Genomic DNA, 22,509 nt, shown 5'->3' with positions numbered 1-22,509 from the left:
GTCCCAAGTAACTGGATGATATCCTCCTCCTTCTTGGTTTTGGTCCGCTTTCCAAATGACACTTGCCCACAACTGAGATCATTGATTGGAACACAGCACTAAGGACATGGCTGGGGAACTGAGGAAAGAAGTACAAATTCACACCCACCTCAGGCCACACCACACTTGCCAGCTCTCGCTGTGGTGGCTCCCATGCATGAACAGAGCTGGAGACTCACTGCAGATTTGTGTTCCCCTGCTTTCAGTGCCACAGTTAGCTCAGTGTTTCCTCAGCACAAGCACCCTCCTCTGCAGGAGACACTCCACAGTCCAAGAAAGAGAGGTGTTCTTTGAAAACTGCAGTTATTTCAAGCTCCAGACTATTAGGACTACCAACAATTAACATGCTAAAGCAGTTGTCTGCCCTATCTGCTCCCAGAACACGTACCATAAACAGCACATTATAAAAATTTCGTTGAGGGATCCTGATTAATCTAACTGTAATTAATTGAGAAAGTCATAATTAAAATATCACACCCACTGAAGCACCTTCCTAGGCAGCTCTAAAGCAGTTGATTGCCTTGGCCAACATCTTGCATTTTCACAGCATCCCATGCCTAGAAACACCACAAACTGCTTTGCAAGCTCCATGGGTCTGATGTGTTTGTTGGTAAAGAGCACAAAGCACCCAGTGCTGAGATGCACCATTCTTTAGCAACAAATCCCAATTCCTTAGCCTTGCCTAGCAATAGCAGACAACAGCTAGAGGCAGGAAGCAAAAATGTAATAACAACCATTCAAAAACACAGAAAAAATTTAGATGCCTGAAGCAGGTTTTGGCCAACACACATTCCAGATGAGTGTTTGGGAGATTATACATTAAAACTGACGTTTCCCTTCTGAATAAAAATATTCTATAGTAGTGACTTCAATCTTTTGCAAAGAATCACTAAAAAGTTCTTTTCTGTAGGACTATGTTTTCCTCCCGCCTTCCTTGACTGCCTCTCAAAGAATCAGGAGCAGGTTTTTCCTGCAGACACTATAAACATATGCACCCAAAGTATAGGTAGCTATCAGCTAAAACCCCTCCCGGAACTCCACCAAATCAATACAGCATCAATTATTTTCTTCCATGGGAGAAAAGTGTGCCAGTCAAGCTTCTTCCATTTTTGTCCTGAGCCCATTCCTGTAAAGGTATCAACACAAACCAGCTCTGGCAAATGCTCCACTTCCCAGGGCTTTGTCCCACCTGGTTGCGGGACCTGAACACAAACAAAAATGTAGATTGAAAGGTCCCGTTGCCTTCTAGACCTTCAGTTTGTCCATGTGTGTTTTAAGTAACAGTTTACCTTGGTTCCACCTGAACAGTTACACAAAATGAAATAAGGTTGAAATAGTCCAGGTAGCATGTGACAGTTGAGTCAAGCACAATGGTCTCTTCCAAAGTGGTATAAACCTCTTCCAGACCTGGAGGAGAAAATACATCAGACAGGTGCCAAGAAACAGCTTGTCTGCAAAATGGGAGATGCTTGTATGCATCACTTGCATTGTTCATGATCTCTGTACTCATCCATGTCCACATCCGAATCAAAGAGTGAGTGTCCAGTGTAATCTGTGTCAGGGGTTTGAGAAATACTGTTCCCTTCCTCATCAAATGTTTCTGTCCTTGAATAAAAACTCAAGTCCCGCAAAGGGGAGTAAGTCTTGCTCGCTTCGCTGCTTTCCTCAGATTCATACAGAGTGTTGTCATCATCATGGTGCCATTCTGGCCAAAATTTCCTCCTTATTCTTTCACAATACATAGCAAGGTTAATCAGTTCACCTGAAACACAGCACAACAGACTCCAGTAAATGCATCCAGTCAATAATGTTCTAACTCACCTGCTGATGCAGAAAGATGTTGGCACTGTTTGGAAATAAATTGTGCAGGTTCCTCCCAAAGAGGTTTCAAAGTGTCAAGATCCCATCAATCCTCTTAGCAGCTCTGTTTGGAGCTTTTATGTAACTTAAAACATGTATTATTAACCTACATACAACAAGAAGGGTTACACTGGCATGAATATAAACACATGTAGCAAAATAATTATCCCAAATTCAACCTCTACAGAAATAAATCAAGACAAGATAATAAAACTTTAAGTTTTTCATAGTAAAATCCTGCTTACTTTGCAGAAACCTGGTTTCTAAAGACAATTTGATCCTATCTAAACAATACACTTGGTCAGTAAAATAGAGAAAATTTGCAGTTTCCACCACCAGATGGCAGCATTGCCTGCAAGATAAATTCACATTCTAAGGTTTTTATACGGTCACTGGCTCACCCCTAATGTTCTCAGCCTTAATACCTTATGCCTCATGTTTATATAGACATGTATGCTTAGACTGTGCTTAGAGAAGAAATTACCAAAGAATTCAAAGAAATAATAGCGGAACAACATGAGTAAGTGGTTGAGTACAGAGAATCAACCATACTGCTTGGGTATTTGCATCTATTACCATGTATTTAATTTTGTTAGAGACAAACTAGTTCACCAAACATAGTATTCCTCCTTGAAAGCCACAGACACTTGAGGACTTTATCTGTCATTTGCCAGACATCAAAGGGAAGAATTGTATAGACAATACTTATATACCCATCTCAAGTATTTTCTTCCTCAAAGTTTTAATAATGAGGAAGTCCAGGCCTCTTCATTGTTGCTTTAGGAGCAATCTCTTGCACAAAGATCTACAGGTCATATTCATCCCTTTTGCACCTATTTTACATCCTTTTCCTCCTTAGCTCTTCCCATTTTTCATGCTGCACAGTTTTATTCTGAAAAGGGATACAAAGATACTCTGACATGCCTATAGTACCCCACAAGAAAAAAAAAAAGGAAAAACAACATGCGGAAGGGAAGGCTATGTTGGTTTCCAATTCATGCAAAAACACAGTGACTCCAAAGTCAGGGTGGACCTTTTTCTTGCTCAGCATCTTCAATAACAGCAAAGGCTGTAATTTCAGTAGGACAATAGCACGTGCAGTTCCACTGTCAACAAAACTACTTAGTTCAGCAGAATTTGGCTCATGGCCATGTGTCTGTCTTCTCGTACTTTACTCAGCATTCATTTCTTAAATGCATTCAGTCCTTGCTGTGTTAGACAGGGAAAGGATCAAGTACAGGAATAGAAACAATTTCCATGTGGAACATTAAAGAGAAAACAAACAAGAATTTTAAGAGAAAACAACATTACAGGATACAAATGCTACATCAAAGGCAAGAACAGCCAGCAATGCAGTCTTCAAGTGTCCTTACAAGGTGCTTCAAGTTTAAACATGGTAAATGCCACCAAAAGTTTTTCATCAGAGATCACCTGAGCTTTCTTACCTTTAATTAGTCTCTCTGGTCGAGTCCCTGGTAGTGTCCACATTGCCTGTGCCAGATGCCCGAAGACAGTGGCATCAACGGTGGAAACATGTGGTCCCATAATGTACTTCTTGTCACCTGTAAATACAACGGCAAAACATTTCTCGTCTGGATGTCACTTCTCCCCAGTTATTAAAAACAAAAAAATAATTTCCTAGTTACATATTCAGCGTATTTTTTCTACTGAAATCATTCAGCTGAAAAGGTTTACCTGTTCAAAGGGATTCAACACTGAATATGATTAAAAAGCTGTTTCTAGGGTTCAGCAGGTGAAATCCATCACTGCAGCTTCCCCTGTACTCACCATTTCTGTAACCAGGCCCATTACAAACCCACGACTGGCCACATAACCTCCTCTGCTCGTCACTGCTGGCAGCACACACACTGCACTAGTTCTGCTGCATTTAAAACCTTCTCTGCAGACAGCAGATGCCTGCAAGCACGATTCTCTCCTTCGGTGCAAACCCAAAATCGTTCAGCCATGGTTGGAAATCACGAATGCATTTGCTGAAAGAAGCTCATCACCCTGTATCTCTCCTGCATGCAGATTTAGCTTCAGGTTACTCAACTGATCACACAAAAAAGGAAAGCCATACCCAAAGTTTTTCTAAACTGATGCAGCAGTCAGACTGGCAGCAGCTGCTCAGAAACAACCTGCATCTCCAGGAGGAGCACATAGCCATCAGAAGGAGCGAGCAGCTCCTCTCTCACACCATCAGTGAGGTGCCCCCCACCTCCAAACACTCATTTCTACCTGGCAGGGACCAAACAGAGGCACCTCAGGCAGGCAAGTGACTCAACAGCTCCTTGGAACTGGCCGGGGTCAGAGGAGAGACGTGTCTGCTCCACACCGCTATTCTGCTTACCCCTCTGGGCACCCCAATACCATGATGGTCCTGAGAGGCCACCACAGCACAAAGAGATGGATAACTACCTAAGATAGGGAAGAAAATCACATTTCAAAGCCCATGTTTGCAAAGAAACCTCCAGTATAAAGGTTTCCTCATCACAGGCACAAGACCTGGAGCAAAGACCACACACAGCACACACAGGTGGGGTATTGCAGAGGTCAGGTTAGATGGTTGCACTGTCTCTGCCTTGGCCCAAAGTGCTATAAACTCCATGAAATGTGGTATGTAATTGAATTCTCCAAATCCAGTTATCCCATCTCCCCAGGACATTCTTCCCCTGTCCAATATAAGCTGCCTGTAATTCAGCAGGTTATTAAGTGTTAGGGTTATTGAGCGAGTTTAGAAAAACTGTCCAGCAGTAAAATGCATCAAATTCCAGAGTACAATCCAATGAACGCTGTCATCCCCCTGTACTACAGTGGAGCAAAGCAGTGCTCAGGAATAACCTCCTCTAGCCTGTCAGGTGTAACTTTAACATGGAGTTAAGTCTCCCCAGCTCTTTCACGCTTGCATCAATCTATTGTTTGAAAACTATGTACGGGGTAGATGTTGTGTCTTTTCAGCATTTACATGACGCCTAACATCCATTGATTTTAAACACAGCTCAAAAATTGGTCCCCAAACCACGGTTATATGCCAACAGTAGGAATTCAGGACCATACAGCTGGGTTTGAGACTCCATCCACAGCAATGTGCTGGGAAGCAATTACTGCCGTTTCCACCTTGCTACAAGTAAGGCAGGCAGTGAGTGAGGGCTGAACCATCCTGCTCTTTTGCAAACAGAGTGGCTCCCCCCTGGCACAGCACCTGCACCTTCAGGTGTGTGGAAACAAAGGGGAAGAGAAGGAAATAGAGCTGTGGTTCCATAAAACTGTAAATCTGGTTTTAGATCACCCTGCGCTGCATAACACAGCCTGCACGCACATTTCCTTCTACCAATTCCAATCTGTTCCCAAAACCTTCAGTGCAACTTTTCTCCAGAAGACTTTCTGACAGACCAGGTATCACCTCTCAGTGTCTAGTTTTATATCTGACTGCACAGTGCCTGTTGCACTGAGGCTGTCATAGCACTCATAACCTCCAACACCTCCCTGTATCCTCTGGCTAATCCCACAAAAATGCAACCACCAGGTCACACCGGTCTTGGATGAAATTTGTACTGCCCAGGGGTTTGAGAGCACACAGCTCCTCTATTCACAGATACATGCACCAAAGGATTAAAAAGCAGCTACTGGGTCAAGAAACCCCTGTAAGAGACAGATGTGCAAGACACAGGGCTGGCAGGAGACCTGTACCCCGGCACAGCAGCACATACAGTCCACACAGGCTGCTGCAGAGCATTTCAACTAGTATTAGACGCTCATGTTCAGGTGGGTCCCACCTTTGTGTCCCTGCCCTCCACAAAACACCAAACACTTTACAAAAGCCAGTTCAGGCAGCTGCTGCCCTGCAATTCCCTGCTCAGAATCGCCATTTACCCAAAAGCCTGAGGCAGGCAGACAGCTGAGGAGGTGCCAATAAGACTTATGGGCACTGCTCACTCACTTGCATCTTTTAAATAATTACCAAAACATATATTTTTATCTATTGCTAGTTCCTATGCCCAGTTCCCCCCATTTCCTTATGCTACCAGGCAGTAGAAAACTACAACACCACAAGGAAATTACATTCGTGGTTTAAAAATTGCAGGACAGAGAGCAAGGTGATACCAATGGGGCAAGCTGATCCATCACAGGATGATTAGTTCCCGTTTCTAGGTTTATAAGACATCTGGAGGATTCTGTTAGGGAAACAGGTACATGGGAGAAGGAAAAATGATCCTCAGAAATGAAAAAGAATAAAAAGCAGCACTCAGCATGTGACTGGGAATGTCAAAATGAGCATCACAAGATCTGGCAGCTGCCAAGCTGTCATTCTCTGGAAGGAGCACTTGGAATTTAAAAGTTATTCTTGTTCCCATGTGAATGGTCCTTGTTAAAAAATAGGAAGCATTAAATTAATCTGATATGCCTGATGACTGACAGCTACAGTTTGGGATGTGCAGCTATTCTGCATCATAGGCATCCTTTTTAGGATCTTAACATTGCCCTCTAATTAACAACCAAAACCCCAATGGCTTCCTCTTCTAGGAAAACACATGGGCACATATATGTGGAGCAGAATCTCACAAAGATTTTTGTGCAGCCAATAGCTGACTGATTGCCTTCTCCTCCCCGCTGTGAAACAGCAGAGTTTCCAGCCACGCTGGAAGTCCGCATCCCACCTCCTGTCCCCATCCCAGTGATACCACCTGGAGGCCACGGTTACTAGACCCAACCAGAAACAGCTGGCTGGAAAAAACCTGAGCATGCTGGTGTTAATGAAAAATCAGGGCAATTACATAAAAGCAGACAAATGTACCAATAATCAAAGGGCAAATATGATTCATGTAACTACACACTGACTAATCTGACATCCATTTCTGAAGGGAAGATAAGAAAACATACAATATTCAGCTGGTAATGTATTAAAATAACAAGAATACAACAGATGCCCATCAAGGCTCTTTGAAGTAGACCAGGCACCACATTCTCATCAATAATCTGGAAGGAAAAATAAACCCTTGCAGATAACATGTATCAGACAATTAAAAAAAAATATATATTTGGAAAAAAAACCCACCTTAATCTTGAAGATTTCCAGTGATTTTTTCCCCACCAAAAACAAATGTAAGAGACTGATTACAGCATTTACCTTCACAAGGAGATGACCCAAGCCACCCAAGGAGGAAGACACATCCACTGCTGCTCCATTCAGCCCGCCAGAATTGACCAGCCAGAACCAGGGGGCTCTGCTGAGCACCCAAGTCATAGGTTAAACTTGTCCCAGCTCCCATCCCAACCCCACTCCTCTCTGTGATGTACAGGGAGACACATGGTGCCAACCTTGAAGCTGCAGCAACAGCAGTCCCACAGGGGAGGGTACCCTAGGCTGGCCACAGCTCTGCAGCAGATGTGCCCAGACAATCTTCTAAAATGTGCTGCTCCCTCACTTCCTCCCTCAGAAAGAAAAGGGATCTCTTAAGCTCCAAAACCAGGTTTTCTTGGAAGAGGGACTAGAATTGGTAATTTTTTCTGTTAACAAACAAAATGCAGCACGAGAAAGCACTGACAGAAGAGGAGCTGTCAACAAATGTCTCCCTTGCCCTTTGTGCCCCATGCATCATTTCTTTTTTTCCATATTGCTCCAAATCCAGCAACCTGGCAGGTTTGCTTCAGAAAACAAAGTTACAGAAAGCTCTACACAGCCCCATCTAGGTCCTCTGCAAATATCTTCTTTCCAAAACACCTCAGAAGTCCAGGAGCATCTCTCTTCCTTCCCTTTCCCAGCAAGCATTCAGTTTTTGCCTGCTGCTCTCATCCTGCTCTCCCCATCCACTCCACACTTACTCATTTAGAGCACATGCAATGTGTCCCCCCTGCTTCACAGCACAGGGCAGGAAGGCAGCCCTCCTGCCCTCCACTCAGCCACCTCTTTAAAGCCATCATAACAGGGAACAAAGCAGCCACACAGGTACAATCTCTTGGTTCCTTGTGCAAGAGAGACACAAGCTCAAGGGAAGCAACAATCTGCCCCAAACCAATTCCTCAGCTTGCAAATTTTAACACAGAAGCACAATATTGTTAGCTCTCAGCAAACTGCAAGGCAAGCAGCACAGTGCAGACAGCTCCAGTGCAGATTTCAGCCTGAGCTACACAACAGAAATGAGGCTCATATGGTTCTAGCTGAGTGAGGTCAACCTTCAGACTAACCCTATGGGATCCATCTATGACAACCAAGAAGCCTAAAACCACCCACTTTGACAACACAGACCCATCTCCTATCAGCAGCTTTGAATAAAGCTGCCAACACCAACCAAATATAACAAAGTCCAGCTCATCAAAATAACATCTGCAAAGGGTTTTCAAACAGCAGCCGCATAACAATCTACCAAACAGCCACGACTCCCATGAAGAAAAAATGTGACCCCTGCCTCCAAAATATAAATAAGAGGTTTCACATGCAGAGCTAAACACTACATTTTCCTAAATTCACAGAGCAAAATGCTCTTCCAAAATTGCAGGCCGGGTTCTGCTTCTTTAGATACACATAGTTGGTGCTTGGAGAAGAAAGCCATGTAACCCTCTAGACACACAATTTGGTAGCAAACAGCAGGGAAAGAAACACTGTCTCTGTGAGATCAAGGGTGGCACTGAATGACAGCAGCAGTGTGGACTCCACCTACTGACAAAATGAGATTATTTGTGTACACCACCAAGCTGCCAGGAAGCGCTTGCAGTCGATTTCACCCTGTGGACAGTGGGCTGTGAACAAACAGAACATATGTTAGCTTGCTGTACGTTACCCAGGAGGCCGGCTAGAGTCCGCATGTCCTTCTCCATCAGCGTGTACATCTCCTCCTCAGAGAAGCGGCCAATGCCGTGGCCGTACATCTCGCGCTTCACGATCCCTTTAGTCAGATGGCAGAAGATCCACTTCAGCAAGTCGCTGAAGGGGCCAAAAAGTGACACCATCTTTTGCGTCTCGTGAAGATTTTCCACCCATTGGCAATAAGTCAAAGTCCTAGAGGGATGCAAAAATAAGTTAGAGGGGCGCAGTACCCAGACAGCCCATGAGCGCCCTGCAAAGTCTTACACAAAGGTTAGGCAATGAGTTTTTTTAAAGCTGAGCACTCACTGCCCTGATGGAGAGGTAGTTCCCAGTGAAGAGTAGACCCTGATGAAACTTGGAGTGACAGCAAACTGACTTGGCAATACTATCGCAGGCTGCCCAGTGCTTTATTTTCTCAATAAACCACAATGCACTTCAAGAGAAAATGAGATTCCCATTGCAATATAAAATAAAAGCTGCAGAATTCTGCTAAGCTCACATAAGAAAACACAGTGCCAAAAGTGCCACAATGATATATTAGCTAAAGCTGATTGAGTGCACAGGCCTGGGGAAAACAACAACCAAACAGCCCACAAAGAAACAAATCTTTCCCACCAACCTGTTCTCCTTCCTTTCTATACTGCTGGAACTTAGCCAAGTAGTAACTTTGCCCCAACAAAAATATTCTACCAGTCATTTTTCAGAATAACTCTGCTCTTCTTAGAAACCAACTGTGTTGGTTTTGGCTGGTATAATTTTTTTCATAGTAGCTGGTATGTGGCTATGTTATGGATTTGTGCTAGAAACAGTGTTGATAACACAGGGATGTTTTAGTTACTGATGAGCAGCGCTTACACATAGCCAAGGCCTTTTCTGCTCCTCACAGCACCCCAGCAGTGAGTAGGCTGGGGGTGCACAAGGAGCTGGGAGAGGACACAGCTGGGCAACTGACCCCAACTGACCAAAGGGATATCCCATATCATAAGACATCACGCTCAGCATAGAAAGCTGGGGCAGAGAAAGGAAAGGGGGCACATTCAGAATTATGGTGTCTGGCTTCCAATGTAATCATTCCATGTGATGGAGCCCTGCTGCCCTGGAGATGGCTGAACACCTGCCTGCCCATGGGAAGTAGTGACTGAATTTCTTGTTTTGCTTTGCTTGTGTGCACAGTTTTTGCTTTACCCGTGAAACTATCTTTACCTAAACTCACACACTGTTCAGTACCACTCTTTGAACTGGGGCGTTCTGCACAACCCTTGTTTTCCAAAATGGGTGAATCAACTCAAGTCATTGGGCTGGTTTCAGGACAGCAGAGTTTGAAACAAAGCCAGATTTAGTGAGAGGCACCAGCACAAGATGGCAAACATGAAGCCAGCAAGCACAGGAATTAACGGCTACTGAAACTCCTAAGTATTAACTTTGGCTAGAAGATGCGATGTGACACTGCCTTGCTCGGGGAATAAAAGAGGATTTAAGAAGGATGGAAAGAAGACTGGGCTGAAAGCATAAGGCTGCTCCACAGAGCAGAATGTTCTATTAGTTGAGTTTCACAGGCCTGGGAAAAGACATGGTCCCTTGGGCAGGTACAGCTCTGAATAGGAAGAAAAACCCTGGTCTTGATGCAAACACTGGGAAGTAACTACGAACACTATCTATATCTGTAAATTATTATGTATTACTTGGATATCCTACGAAAAACCTGCTCTCCAAGAACACTGCTGTGTGCAAAGACCCTCCTTCCCCAGCATGGACCTGATCAGCTTCACCCAGCAACTCTGCAACACAGCTTAGCTGCTTTAGGGCATCAGGCCTGGCCACAGAGAGGGACAACAAAAAAGGCAGAAAAGAAAACACAGAAAGACAGGAGACTCCGCAGCTCTTTTTAAAAGTCACCCCAGTCACACAAGACTAACTTGGCCCTACGGACTTGCCATCACTATTGTTCATTCCAACCACACCAGCAAGCTGGCACCACACCAAAAATGATCAACCACATTCAGGATGGTTTTAATTTCATGGGACAGGATGAACAAGGTTTCCCACAAAGCTAACTGGCCTACACTTTAAAGTGAAATACATTTCCCATGCTCTGGGGGAAAAGGTCTTTGGGTGTGGAAAAGGCAGAGATGAGATCAAGTGTTTAACTATCACGACAGCAGTGCAGGAAAGGCAGAACTGCACAGGATTTAGGTAATCCTGCTCAGGCTAAGATGTCAAGCACAGTCTTAAGACATCTGCTTGTCACTTTGAATAAGTTGTCACATGTCCCAAATCTCAAATTTACATGGGCAATGAAGGCAGCTAAATGAACAATCACAGAGTTTACTTCTAAAATGTTACTGTTCTGAGCACACAAAAGCAAAGAGAAAAGTAGGCTCAGATTCAGACAGACAGTTAAAAGCACTTTTAAAACTGGCTTTACAAGCGCTTTGTTAAAGGAATTCTGTTCAAAGGTTAATCTGCGCTTCCTACCAAAACATGCTCCTCTTCATTTAATCCCACCCATCATCCCTCTGCTCAGACTACACTGACAGAGTAACATCTACATTACAAAAGGTTAGGAAATGCCAGAAATTGGGTAGCCTACATAACCTACTTCAGCATAACTATACCGTTTAAACTACCATTAGTATTTATAGGATGACATAATTATTTTAAATAATGGCCTGAACAGAGCATTTTGGGAAACATTAACATTCCCATCTGTGCCAGCACATCTACATCTGTACAAATCTTAAGAGTATAAATAAAACAATAATGCGTTAAAGAGCAATGCTGCGGGGGTGAAGCAAATCTGAAGTCTAAATGTAACAGCAGCTTTGGCCTCAATACATAAATCAGGAGAGGAGATGGAGAAAGTGACTCATCAGTAGCGGCTTGCCTGATTATCCCCAAACTGTCTGCACATCAAGGCAAGGGGGAGGTGTTCACAAGGATGTGAACTGGGGGTTATTTTTCCTATCAGAACCTGTGCAAGGTGGAATTTCTTGATATACATAAGCGTAATAACAAATTCATTCCACAATGAGCTGTAGAAAGCCCACCTGCTGTGCTACTTCCCAGAGCAACTGGCTTTTAAGCTGCCGGTGACATTCAAGCCTCATCATTGTTAACAGCAGGAGAGACGTCGCTCTTATAATTGGCTTGATGTATTTAAACATATTCATACTACAAACATATTTTATGTTTAATACACAGCAAGTCTGAACACCGACCAAAGGCAGATTAGTTTTTATTTGCTTTTCCTGTACTTCAAGCACTCACCACATACATGATGTTTACATGGTCTTCTTGAAAGACAAAGCTAGAAATGAGTTAAATATGTATGTCTATTTATACTTACATATATACACGCACACAAATCACTAGGGTTGTGTTTGACAATACAGCTAAACCGATCTAATGGGTTAGTTTTGTTAAGCTGCATATTCAAGGCTTTAGGTTCTCACTAAGCCCATTTGTGACACCGACCTGCAATCCTTCTCCTGAGATTAAAGTACCAGAAATCACCCCGCACGGGCTGCCAGCTTTCTAGGCACCAGGAGCTGCCTGGTTTGAACGTCAGCAGTGCCACCGAGCCCGGCGTGCCAGCACCAGAAGGACACGAGAACCTGACGTCCTCCAGCCCGTCTTACACAGAGGTCTGATCCCACAAATATGCTGCAGATACACCAAAAACTCAATGCATCCTGAAGATGGCTGTGGGTGCTCCACGGGTTTCTGAGGGCCCACGAGTCACTGCAGGCAGTGGAGATGACCCAGGACACGCCTTGAGCACATGACAGAGGTCTGCTCTGGATCCAAGACCTGGAGCAAGAGCCACAAAAATCAGTCTGCTCCCATCTCTTCCCTGCTGACTCAGCCCAACACCCATCCAGGTTAGCAGGCTTTTTTCTTTTGCCGATTCAAACACAGCAAAAGCCTTATAGTTATGACATTCCCCAGGCACAAGAGCTCCAGTGCCAGCTCCAAATCAGTCTTGTGCATCTCTGAGATATGCTCTAATCCCAGCACTAAGATAGATACACTCACTCCCTGTCTTTCTGCCTGACCTCTGCCAGGCACTGGGTGGAGGCAGACTGTCCAGAGGCTGAGGTTCACAACAGCCCTGCACTGCTCCCAACTCCAGCCAGAGCAGACCTGTAAGAGGCACTAATTGGTGAAGATGAGCAATTACCTTGGCAAAAGCAAAACAACTCAGGAGGACATGCTGAGCACCCACCAGGATTAGCTTCATCCAGAGACAGCACACCACAAGATGTACTTAGCTTGTGCGTTCAATAAATGTACTACAGTATTACTTATTTATGATGAAGCTACTTTCCATGCTGCTGGCAATGAAATGGTAGGAATCACATTTTATATTGCTGCTTTGGAGGCTTGATTTTATAAACCTTATCTTGCAGAAAGGCCATCACTGTTATGAATTCCTCACCATGGGACTTGAGGACACCATGAACAAACCCTAAGCCTCTGGTGGGACAGGTGGACAGGTTCAAGGACTAATATGAAGGGATCCCACGACCACAGACGCCATGGTGTCAGGGAGAAAGGCAGTTCTATGCAGCTAAAGCCTGGTTCTATTGTAGTGTAACTACAGGATGGTCAAAGATGTTAACCAGGAATTACAGGACTACAACTGTGATGCCTCATAGCTCAGGCTTTGCCCAGTACAGAGAACCAGCATGGTGTAACCTCACCACTATAGCAAGCCTCTGGTACAGCCACACAGCAGCAACATACAGTAAGACTTAGAGTTGGATGTTTTTCTACACTGCAGCAAAAATACATTCCTTAGGGAAACTCAACCATGTGCCTAAACAGGAAAGGCAACAGGGATATACAGCCAGGCGTGCACACCTCTGCTCTTACTTGGTCTAGTATTGTCCACCCATTTCGATGCCATCTGCCTGGGTCAGCACCCGAACCTGCACTACCTGTCCCCTGTGCTCCCCTGTGTCAGGTCCAGCAGTGCTGAGTCAGCTCAGGGGGAGCCTGGATGGACAGACAACAGCTTCATAGAGGAAAGCACAATTCGTAATTCAGACAACAGCCATATAAGTTTGCCATCAGTAATGTTACATTTAAAGCAGTTAAGTCTACGAACCGCAAAACAATTGACACTAAAGCAAGGAGATGGAGCTTTAAGGGATTAAAAGGCCTCATCTTCCCTTTGGCAGCTATAATAACTGGGGAAGTGAAATTAATTTTTTTTTAAATCACATTTGCAGGCACTTGAGTCAGATTTTTGAGGCTATGGCACTGCAGATGGGTGTAACTGGTGAAGGTCACACTTCTTGGAAGGCAAGGATTACATTTCTAAACTACATAATTTAAATCTGCCTACTGAACGCTAAAATTGTTCCCCTGAAACACTAAAAATTATTTGCAGAACAGTATGCACACATGTTGCTGCTCATCTTTGATCATAAGGTGAATGAAAAAGTAGGTAAGGGCATTCAATTTAAATCACACATTTTTTTAAGAAAATGAGTGCAATATAAATGTAAGACTTATTACAGTAAGGACTTAAATGCACGCTAGAAAGCAAACTATTTGGAAGGAGCTTTGTCCCTACTGAGGCAGTCAATACAGCATCTAAGATGTCATGTCCACCTGCTACTTCTGTGAATCCAGACTGGAAAGGGGACTTTAAAAAAGGACTGAAATGTAAAATGGTGGGGGGAAATTAGAGGTGTTATTTTCAAAGGTGTCAGTGAAATGCATAAAGTACCAGCAAGGTTGTATTTATGTTTTCCATTCACATACACACCTCAGCTTCTCAGTATACTGTGACTAATACTGCATCCTATCATCTGGCAGTGTTGCCAGCAATACATATTAACCAGGAGTATCCTGTTTTACAGGAAAGACAATAATCCATACCGTCATCACACGCACAGATAAATAAAATCAATAACTGTAAGAACACAATATTCTAGATTCACACTAAATGCTGGATTTGTTCCCACCCACTCCCCAAACCACAAGTGTATTTAGGCATCTTGATATTTTTTTCCTCCTTATTAAGAAGGCTGGTTTTATATGGAGGTCATATGAAACAGGTCGGAGGAACAGCCCAGTGCTGCTCCCTTCTGCAAAGCTGCAGGCAAGGGGCCTGAACTCCTCACCACACCCACACTGCGCTACAGCTCTCAGGGGAGTTACCCCTGGCTCACACCAGTGTACACAGAAAGAAGCAGCAGTTTTCTAAGGTGAAGAGAGCTGTGAAATTAAAAACTGAGTACCCACGCTTTTTGCGAGAGAAAATAAGGCAGCAGTGCAGGGGCACATCTGGCAGCACGAGAGCGCAGTCGGCTTCGCCATGCAAGCTTACCAGTACAGGTGCTCCTCCACCATTTTTGTTATGGCTCTGGAAACAGCTCTTTCGTGCGGACCAAGGTGTTTATTCAAGTTCACTCCAAGTTTCTCTTCCAAGAAGTCAATAATGAACTCGGTGCCAGATACTTGCTTGTGATTGTATTCAATCCAAGGCATTTTCCCTTGAGGGGAAAGTTTTCCATCAAAGTAGTTCTAAGGAGAAAAAAAAAAAGTAAGTAAACAAACAAACAGAAAAAAAGGCCATTCAAGTTCTGTTTCAACGAGAATAAAGCTTTAAAAATATTTTTTTGTGTTTTTAAAGGCAACATTATAGAATCATGGAATCATTTTGCTCGGAACAGAACTTTAATAACATCGAGTCTAACTGTTAACCCAGCACTACCAAGCCCACCACTAAACCATGTCCCTAAGAGCCTAATCTAAACACCTTTTAAACACCTCCAGGGATGGTGACTCCACCACTTCCCTGGGCAGCCTGTTCCTGACAACCCTTTCTGGGAAGAATTTTTTCCTATTTCCAATCTAAACCTCTCCTGGCACAACTTTAGGCCATTTCCTCTTGTCCTATCACTTGCTACTTGTGAGAAGAGACCAACGCCCTCCATGCTACAACCTCCTTTCAGATAGTTGTAGACAGCGATAAGGTCTCCCCTCAGCGTCCTTTTCTCCAGGCTAAACAGCCCCAGTTCCCTCAGCCACTCCTCGTCAGAATTGTGCTCCAAGCTCCTCACCAGCTTCCTTGCCCTCCTCTGCCTCTCTTTTTTTTTAAATTTAATACTCTAGACTAGTGGCAGCTGTTCAATCACAGCAACAACTTTACCCTATATGACAGTTCAGACAAAATTAATTATTTCCAGGTGCTGCAAAGTGTTATATGCTTTTATGTTGGATGCCATATGATATAATATTATTTAAGTACCTGAGTTATTTAAGGGGTTGGAGATGCCCAGATTTCCCAGAAGATTTGGTTCATTATTCTAAACAAGTTTTTTAATCACAGGACTCATCCCTAAATTTGGCTCTTGCACAGAGCAGCACTTTTCATGCTAGGAGTACTTCATGAAGATTGATTCACTACCTATCTCAAATAGCTGCATTACCTCCAAGGATAAAAGACATAATCACAAGTGTATAATGGAAGACATATCATTCCTTCTCTGGGCAGGAGGGAAATCTGCCCTACATATGCTTCTGCAACTTTGTAACTTAGAAATCTCATGCATTTACAGACTACACTTGTCAGAACTGGGTATCTAAGAGCCCAGCACCAATACAGCACTAGTGCATTGATGAATACATGTGCCCAGTGGAGCGCTCACGCACAAGAAGCAAAGTATTTTCCCCATTTTACAGCTGGGGAGGGTAAAATACAGAGATTAGAGAATGTATGTCTCATCTGACAAGCAGGAGAGAAATTGTGGGCTTCCAAAAGGGGATCAGACATTTCACTTAAATCCTCTTTTACTTCTGAAGGCAGAGACACAAGGCAGAGCTTGCTTTCTTTCCCACAATTCTCATCCTCATGTCCTGTTATTTAGTGAACGAAAAATCCTTTCTGAGAAAGCCAAACCACAAAGGCTCAGAAAAAGGCTCTGCACTCAGTCTCTGGTAGCCACCCTAAGCATTTTGGAATCTAGGTCCTAATTGCTGGAGGTTTAGGGTTAGCAGTTCTGAACTGACCTGTTTGGGTCGCAAGTATTTACCCTTCTTGAATCCACTACAGATGGACCTCAGACCCCTGGCAGCAAGGAGCACACACCTCCAGGCGCCTCCAGCTCCGTCTGAGAGAGCAGCAGCCCGGCTGCCGCCCAAAACATGGATGGGCAAAGCACCACAAACACGCAGCCATTCCCGGCAGCTCTTCCCTCGTGGATGGAAACAGACAGAACAGGTGACGCTGCTGGGAAAACAATGTCTTCTGGCTGTAGCCTTTTCTGGGACTTCTGTCCAAACAGCACAGTAGGGACACTGGATTATATAATGTCTCATCTACCGCATCCCCGCATGGGTGAGCAAAGCGACTGCATCCAGCCCACCTGCCACAGTGGGTGACATGGGGGTTACTGCCCTGGGCCACAAGAGAAACTCTAAAACTGCTGAGCACCTGACACTGAGAGCACTGCCCCCTCCTTCCAGACCTTTCCTTCAGCAAAAAGGCTCTTTCAGCACTCAGACTGACTGATAGGTTTCCATAATTTTTCATTATGAATTTACTACAGAATCATAATCTTTTCCTGGACCTACATAGTATGTCAATATAGCACTGAGCCTTGCTGGCTTCATCTTCATTAAGCCCTTTCAGTATGAGATTTCCCTTCTTGTGCACGAACACTGATATTTTGCAGAAGCGACTAGACTTGAAGATGTGTTTATTACATATTGCAATTACTGTAGTTCATATCATTTGCAACCCAGAAAAAAAGAGCAAGTTCTTATTATTCAACTACGCATTTCTTCAAGCACATATATTATATATATAAATACACTGCATAAAAACTTGTTAGTGCTGCATTAATATTACACTCTCAAAAACATGAATGAGAGTTAAAGTTCTTGTAGGAAACTTGGTTTAGGTAAACTTAAAAAATCCTTCTCAGGATTTTAATTTTTCATTATGTACTGTTTATCAAACAAAACAGGAAACATCTTCCAATGACCTGAGAAAACCTGAGAGTCCTGACAAATCTGTTATGCCGTTCTTGAATCTGCTGTTCTCAAATGGGTATTTTTAGGCTTGAAACCTCCACTATCCTTATGGCTGCTACTAATTGCCATCAAATATTTATTAACTTTCCACTTTAAAATTGTTCCAGCTGCAAAGCAGGGAAAAGCTATGGTATTATAATTTAAAAAAAAAAAAAAAAAAAAAAAACACCTCATACCTCATAATACATTTAACTGAACCACAGCCTGCAAAGCAACAATAACTAGCACTCCCCATAACCTCATTTATAGAGGAATTTATAAACAGAATGGCATAGGACACTTCTGGGGTAATTTTATAGTACTAACCAGAAAAAATTAAGCTACATATTTTCAATTAATACTGCTTATGCTTTTACTTTTACTCACATCTCTTCCCAAGGAGGCAACCATGTTCCCAGACCTGGCATCAAAACAGCAAGTTTCTGCTGTGCTAATTACTTCTCACATTACATAAACACTCAGCTCTCCATATTCGTGCGGGAATCAAGGAACACTGAAAAGATCTCCACAAGCACCCAAAATGGGCTCTTCAAAGCAAGCTTTATCACGAAAAGCATCACACATTTTGAATAAACAGACAGGTATCGTGACAGCCCAGCTGGGCTGGGGCTGCCAAATTGTTTTTGATAGAGAGCTTGCTCCTAGAAGGGCAGCTTCAAGACGATGTAAGCTCATTACAAGAGCATATCTGTTGGGAGGAATTCAGATGAGAGGCAGGCAGGACTGTGTCACCCAATTTCACTTCTCACACGCCATTAAAGCATGTTGTGTAACACACAGCACGTGATTCAACAGTCTGAAGCACCATAAAAAAAGTATAAGCACAAGGAATCAAAAAAGTAAAAGCAGTCTGGCCACCTCACTGCCTTTTCTTCAACCCATTTCACAACTGCCCCTGCAAAGCATCCCCTCCCCAGGAAGTCAAGGTCCACAGCAATTCTCCAGAGGTGAGCCCTGGCACCAGCTGCCACCCGTGGGACCATCGCTTCTCCATCACAGCCACCGGCACACAGGGAGGTGAGGGGTTTCCTCCTGAGTCCAGCTGTACCCCCCATACAGCCCCACCCCGCTGCGCACCACGGGGACCATCAGACGTCTCTGTCACCTACAGGCAACGCAGGCACAAGGGAACAAAATAAAAGTCTCCTTTGGCAGTCCAAGTATAGGAAACTTCATAACCCCAACTGAGGACCTCACTGCCTGATGGCTCCACTCCCACTGCCTTCTGATCCCCTACGACTTAATCTCACAGCAGCATCTGTACCTTCCTCTGCCCTCCAGAGCCAAATGCAGCACCACAGGACAGAAACAGCATCTGCCTCTTCCAGAAAAGAAGCTATACCCTCCATGCATAAGCTTAGCTCCACCAAACTCACCTCTAAAACCCTACATAGGGACAATAACTCCACAAACACCTTAAGCCTATACAAGTATGGCTAAAAGCATCAACTTGGCATTCCCAGCATCCACAGGACCTGTTCCTGCTTCTGCAGCACAGCATGTGGAGCATGTGGGGAACCAAGATGGATTAAAAACAAATAAACTAAGCCTTCACAGCTCCAGCTAGGCCAGCTCTGGCCCAGCCTGATCTGGCACAGAAAAGCATATGCAGGAAGGGACAAGAGGGAGCCACCAGCTGCTGAAGGTAGGACTATTGCTTTGGGTGGTCCTGCTGATCTATACCAGTTTGGTGTGCTCACAGCTAGTGAGTAGGGATAGAGAGAAGTACAACCCCAAAAAAGCAATACTGATATTCTGTACAGAAAATAAAGAGGGGAGGTTAACCCTCTGGAAATCTTTCTCCCTCCAAAACACTGGGTGACTCACTTCTACCCAGCACCAGCTGTCTGAACGATTCCATCCCGAATCACACAAATGCAGCGTTATCTTTTAGAAGTCACCGTATCCTGTCACAACCATCTTTTATACTGAAGCTTTCTTTAACTACTCTCCACCAGAGCAACTTTGACCATTGCAGACCTCTGAACCACATCAACTGCCATTAGAAGGGAAACAGAACTCACCAAAGTAGCTTTCCTTTCAAACATGCAATTTCTACCCAAATTACTCTGAGTGCAGAAGCAACGTGCATTTAGTCCTCCTGCTCCAATGACAAGTTCAAACTTAAGCATCTTGCAGGTTCTGTAATACTAAATGAGGGAAATACATCCCATGGGATGTAAATCTCCCTCTTTAATGAAGTATCAGATTAAACATTAAGTCCTAAGATAAAGAACATTAAACTCAGGCTCTAAAAAACACTTAAGCAAAATGTACTAATGAAGGTTTTCTTTCACTTCCAATATAAAGGAGTTTAATCGCCTATGAAGCGGAATGAACATCAACCAGAATTGCTGAGGAAAGAAAAAAGTTGTAACATGGTTGGGTTTCCTTTGTAAAACACTGGACATAAATGAAACATTCTAACACCTTGGTATGCAGCAGTAAAAAGTGATTTGAACCCACGTCAGGTGAGTGTGCAAGTTACCCATAGCTCAGTCTCTTTGAGACAAAGTAAGATGCCAAATTTGCATGACTTGGGGACAAAAAAAGAGAGACATTTCTTCTACCTGAGATCCTCATTATATTTATCACCACTGTTGTGTCATCTTAAATGCACTCAATGCTTTACACCAACAGAAAAGAAACCTGCCCCATGTTTCAAAGAGCCTGCATGCCAACATCACAACGAGGCATGTGCCAGACTCACGGCGTCACAACTAAACCTTGACACTCACAAGAGAGACTGCTTGATTCAAGTTTCTGCTCTCCTGGTTTTCATTCACTGACATAGCTCAAGCTTCGCCCACTCCAGGAAGATGGCACAGGATACACCCAGCCCCAATTAAGGAGCAGTATTCACGACCTCTAAAAGCAATCCTGTTTCCCTTCACTGGGATGGGATGGGATGGGATTTGAAGCAAAAGGCAAGCACATCTTCCCAGGAGAGCTCCAGAGAGAAACTCTCCAGGAAAATAAGAAGCCGCAGCTGTCTAATCTTGATCTATTTTGCATGGTGAAATTCAAAGACCAAACAATGTTATGCTTCAGTTTCGGGGTGTTATTTAGCGTTACATAAACTCCAGACTACTCTCCCACTTCAGCATTTCCAGCCAAGTTAAATTCTAACATCCATTTAGCTTTGCCAGTTAAAACCAGAGCTGCTCCAGACCAACCCTCTTCAAGTTCTATCTTTAAAGGTTAAACACCAAATCTGACCAGAGTCAAAAGTTTTGGTGTACCCATCTAGCTCTAGGTGTACGTTTACATCCCCCTGGGTGAGGAAGACTGGAGGGGATGCCTTGTTTGGCATTTCATCAAATTATAGAAAACTGCAATGTAAAGGAAAACTGCACAGATATACCTGGTAAGGTAGATCAGCCATCCTTAAGTAAGTTTCCATTTTCAGACAGAACGGAGATAAGCTTGGAACACCATTGGTAGGCCTTGAAAACTGATGCAGTATGATAGCATCTTTCGAATCAAGCTCTTCCTCTTTCCTGTCAGAAGCAAAATGGAATGTAAAAAAACAAACAAAAAAAAAAGGAAAAAAGAACAGGTGCATGATACATGAATACATTAAACAGAAAAGGAGAAATCCTGGCCAAGGCAACACACCAACACACACCCCCTCCAGTAAGGAGCTGCCGCAGGTTTCTAATCCGTGGCTCCCGGGCTATGGAGGCACCAAGAGCAGACTGGGCTCCCCCTGCGCCAGCCACAGCCCCACACAGCGACAGCCCGGGGACACCTGTGGAGGCAAGGGCACTGCTGCAAAGGGCAAATGGGGGGGAAAGGGATTTTAAAAAAAAAAAAAAAAAAAGGTTTTTAAAAAAAAAAAAAAAGGTAAATAGAAAAACCCGGTGAAGCAGACAATCCAACCCACCAGGCCTCAACGCTCCCTCCCTTCGGGCAAACGCCTCCGAGCGCCGCCTCAGCCCTTCGCTTCCAGCGTTCCTCCCCAGCGGGCAGCCCCCCGCCCCGTCGCAGCCGCAGCCGGGGCCCCGCCGCAGCCTCACCGTATGGCCAGCAGCTCATGGAGCAGGTAGGCGGCGGCGGCCAGCAGGGCGCCGCCCGTCAGGTACAGCGTCTTCTTCCACCAGGAGTCAGAGCTCAGCGCCGCCATAGTGCCGCCCGCGCCCCCGCCCGCCAGCGGGAAGGCGACGATCTCCCCCCCATAGAGGGCGGGCGGCGGCTCCTCCGGCCCCGCGCACCAGCCCAGGGACAGGCTGCGGTTGCGGCTCAGGTCCGCCACGCAGGAGCGGGGCGCCGCCAGGCCCACCCCCCACAGCATGCTGCGCCCCGCGCCCGCATCCCCCGCCGCACCCCGCAGCCCCCACCTGCCCGTCCCGCCCCGGCCAGCCCAGCCGCGGCGGCGGGGAGGACCGGGCGGCTCCCGCGCCTCCCTCAGCCGTCGCTGCGCGGCTGCGCAAGGCGGCGGGGAGGGGAGGAGAGGGGATGGGGGGGCCGGGCCTGCCCTTGCGGATGCCCCCGCGTCCCACCCCGGGGCGCACAGACACAGCCAGTGCCGGAGGTCGGCAGCCTCTGTCCAAAATCTGGGGCTCAGGACCGTGCTGCTGGCTGCGGTTCGCGTCTGAGTGCTCGCGTGTGAGCCGCCTCTGTTAAAATACCCGTGATCGTCTGCTTCGAGCATCACTGTGCTGTTCCTTCATGGAGGAACGGAGGCCTCGTGTTTTATTTATCCCGTATTTGGGACAAAAGGCGCCATGCCATCACACGCCAGTGCCTGACCG

General features: G+C 44.9%; 1 protein-coding gene across 1 annotated transcript; it reads right to left on the bottom strand.

The window, feature by feature from the left end:
- Positions 1-1,517: 1,517 nt before the first annotated feature.
- Positions 1,518-22,049, bottom strand: FAXC (failed axon connections homolog, metaxin like GST domain containing; the record flags this gene model as incomplete). Its single annotated transcript, XM_082049011.1, has 6 exons — positions 1,518-1,801; positions 3,345-3,461; positions 8,679-8,896; positions 15,045-15,241; positions 21,120-21,255; positions 21,775-22,049. The coding sequence occupies 6 exons, from the start codon at positions 22,047-22,049 to the stop codon at positions 1,518-1,520; spliced, it is 1,227 nt and encodes a 408-aa protein (XP_081905137.1).
- Between the last annotated feature and the right edge of the window lie 460 nt (positions 22,050-22,509).

Source organism: Streptopelia decaocto (assembly GCF_964273445.1).
Source record: "Streptopelia decaocto genome assembly, chromosome: 3".
NCBI lineage: Eukaryota > Metazoa > Chordata > Aves > Columbiformes > Columbidae > Streptopelia > Streptopelia decaocto.
Note: the sequence above shows the minus strand (reverse complement) of the source record. Positions and strands in the feature narration are given on the sequence as shown.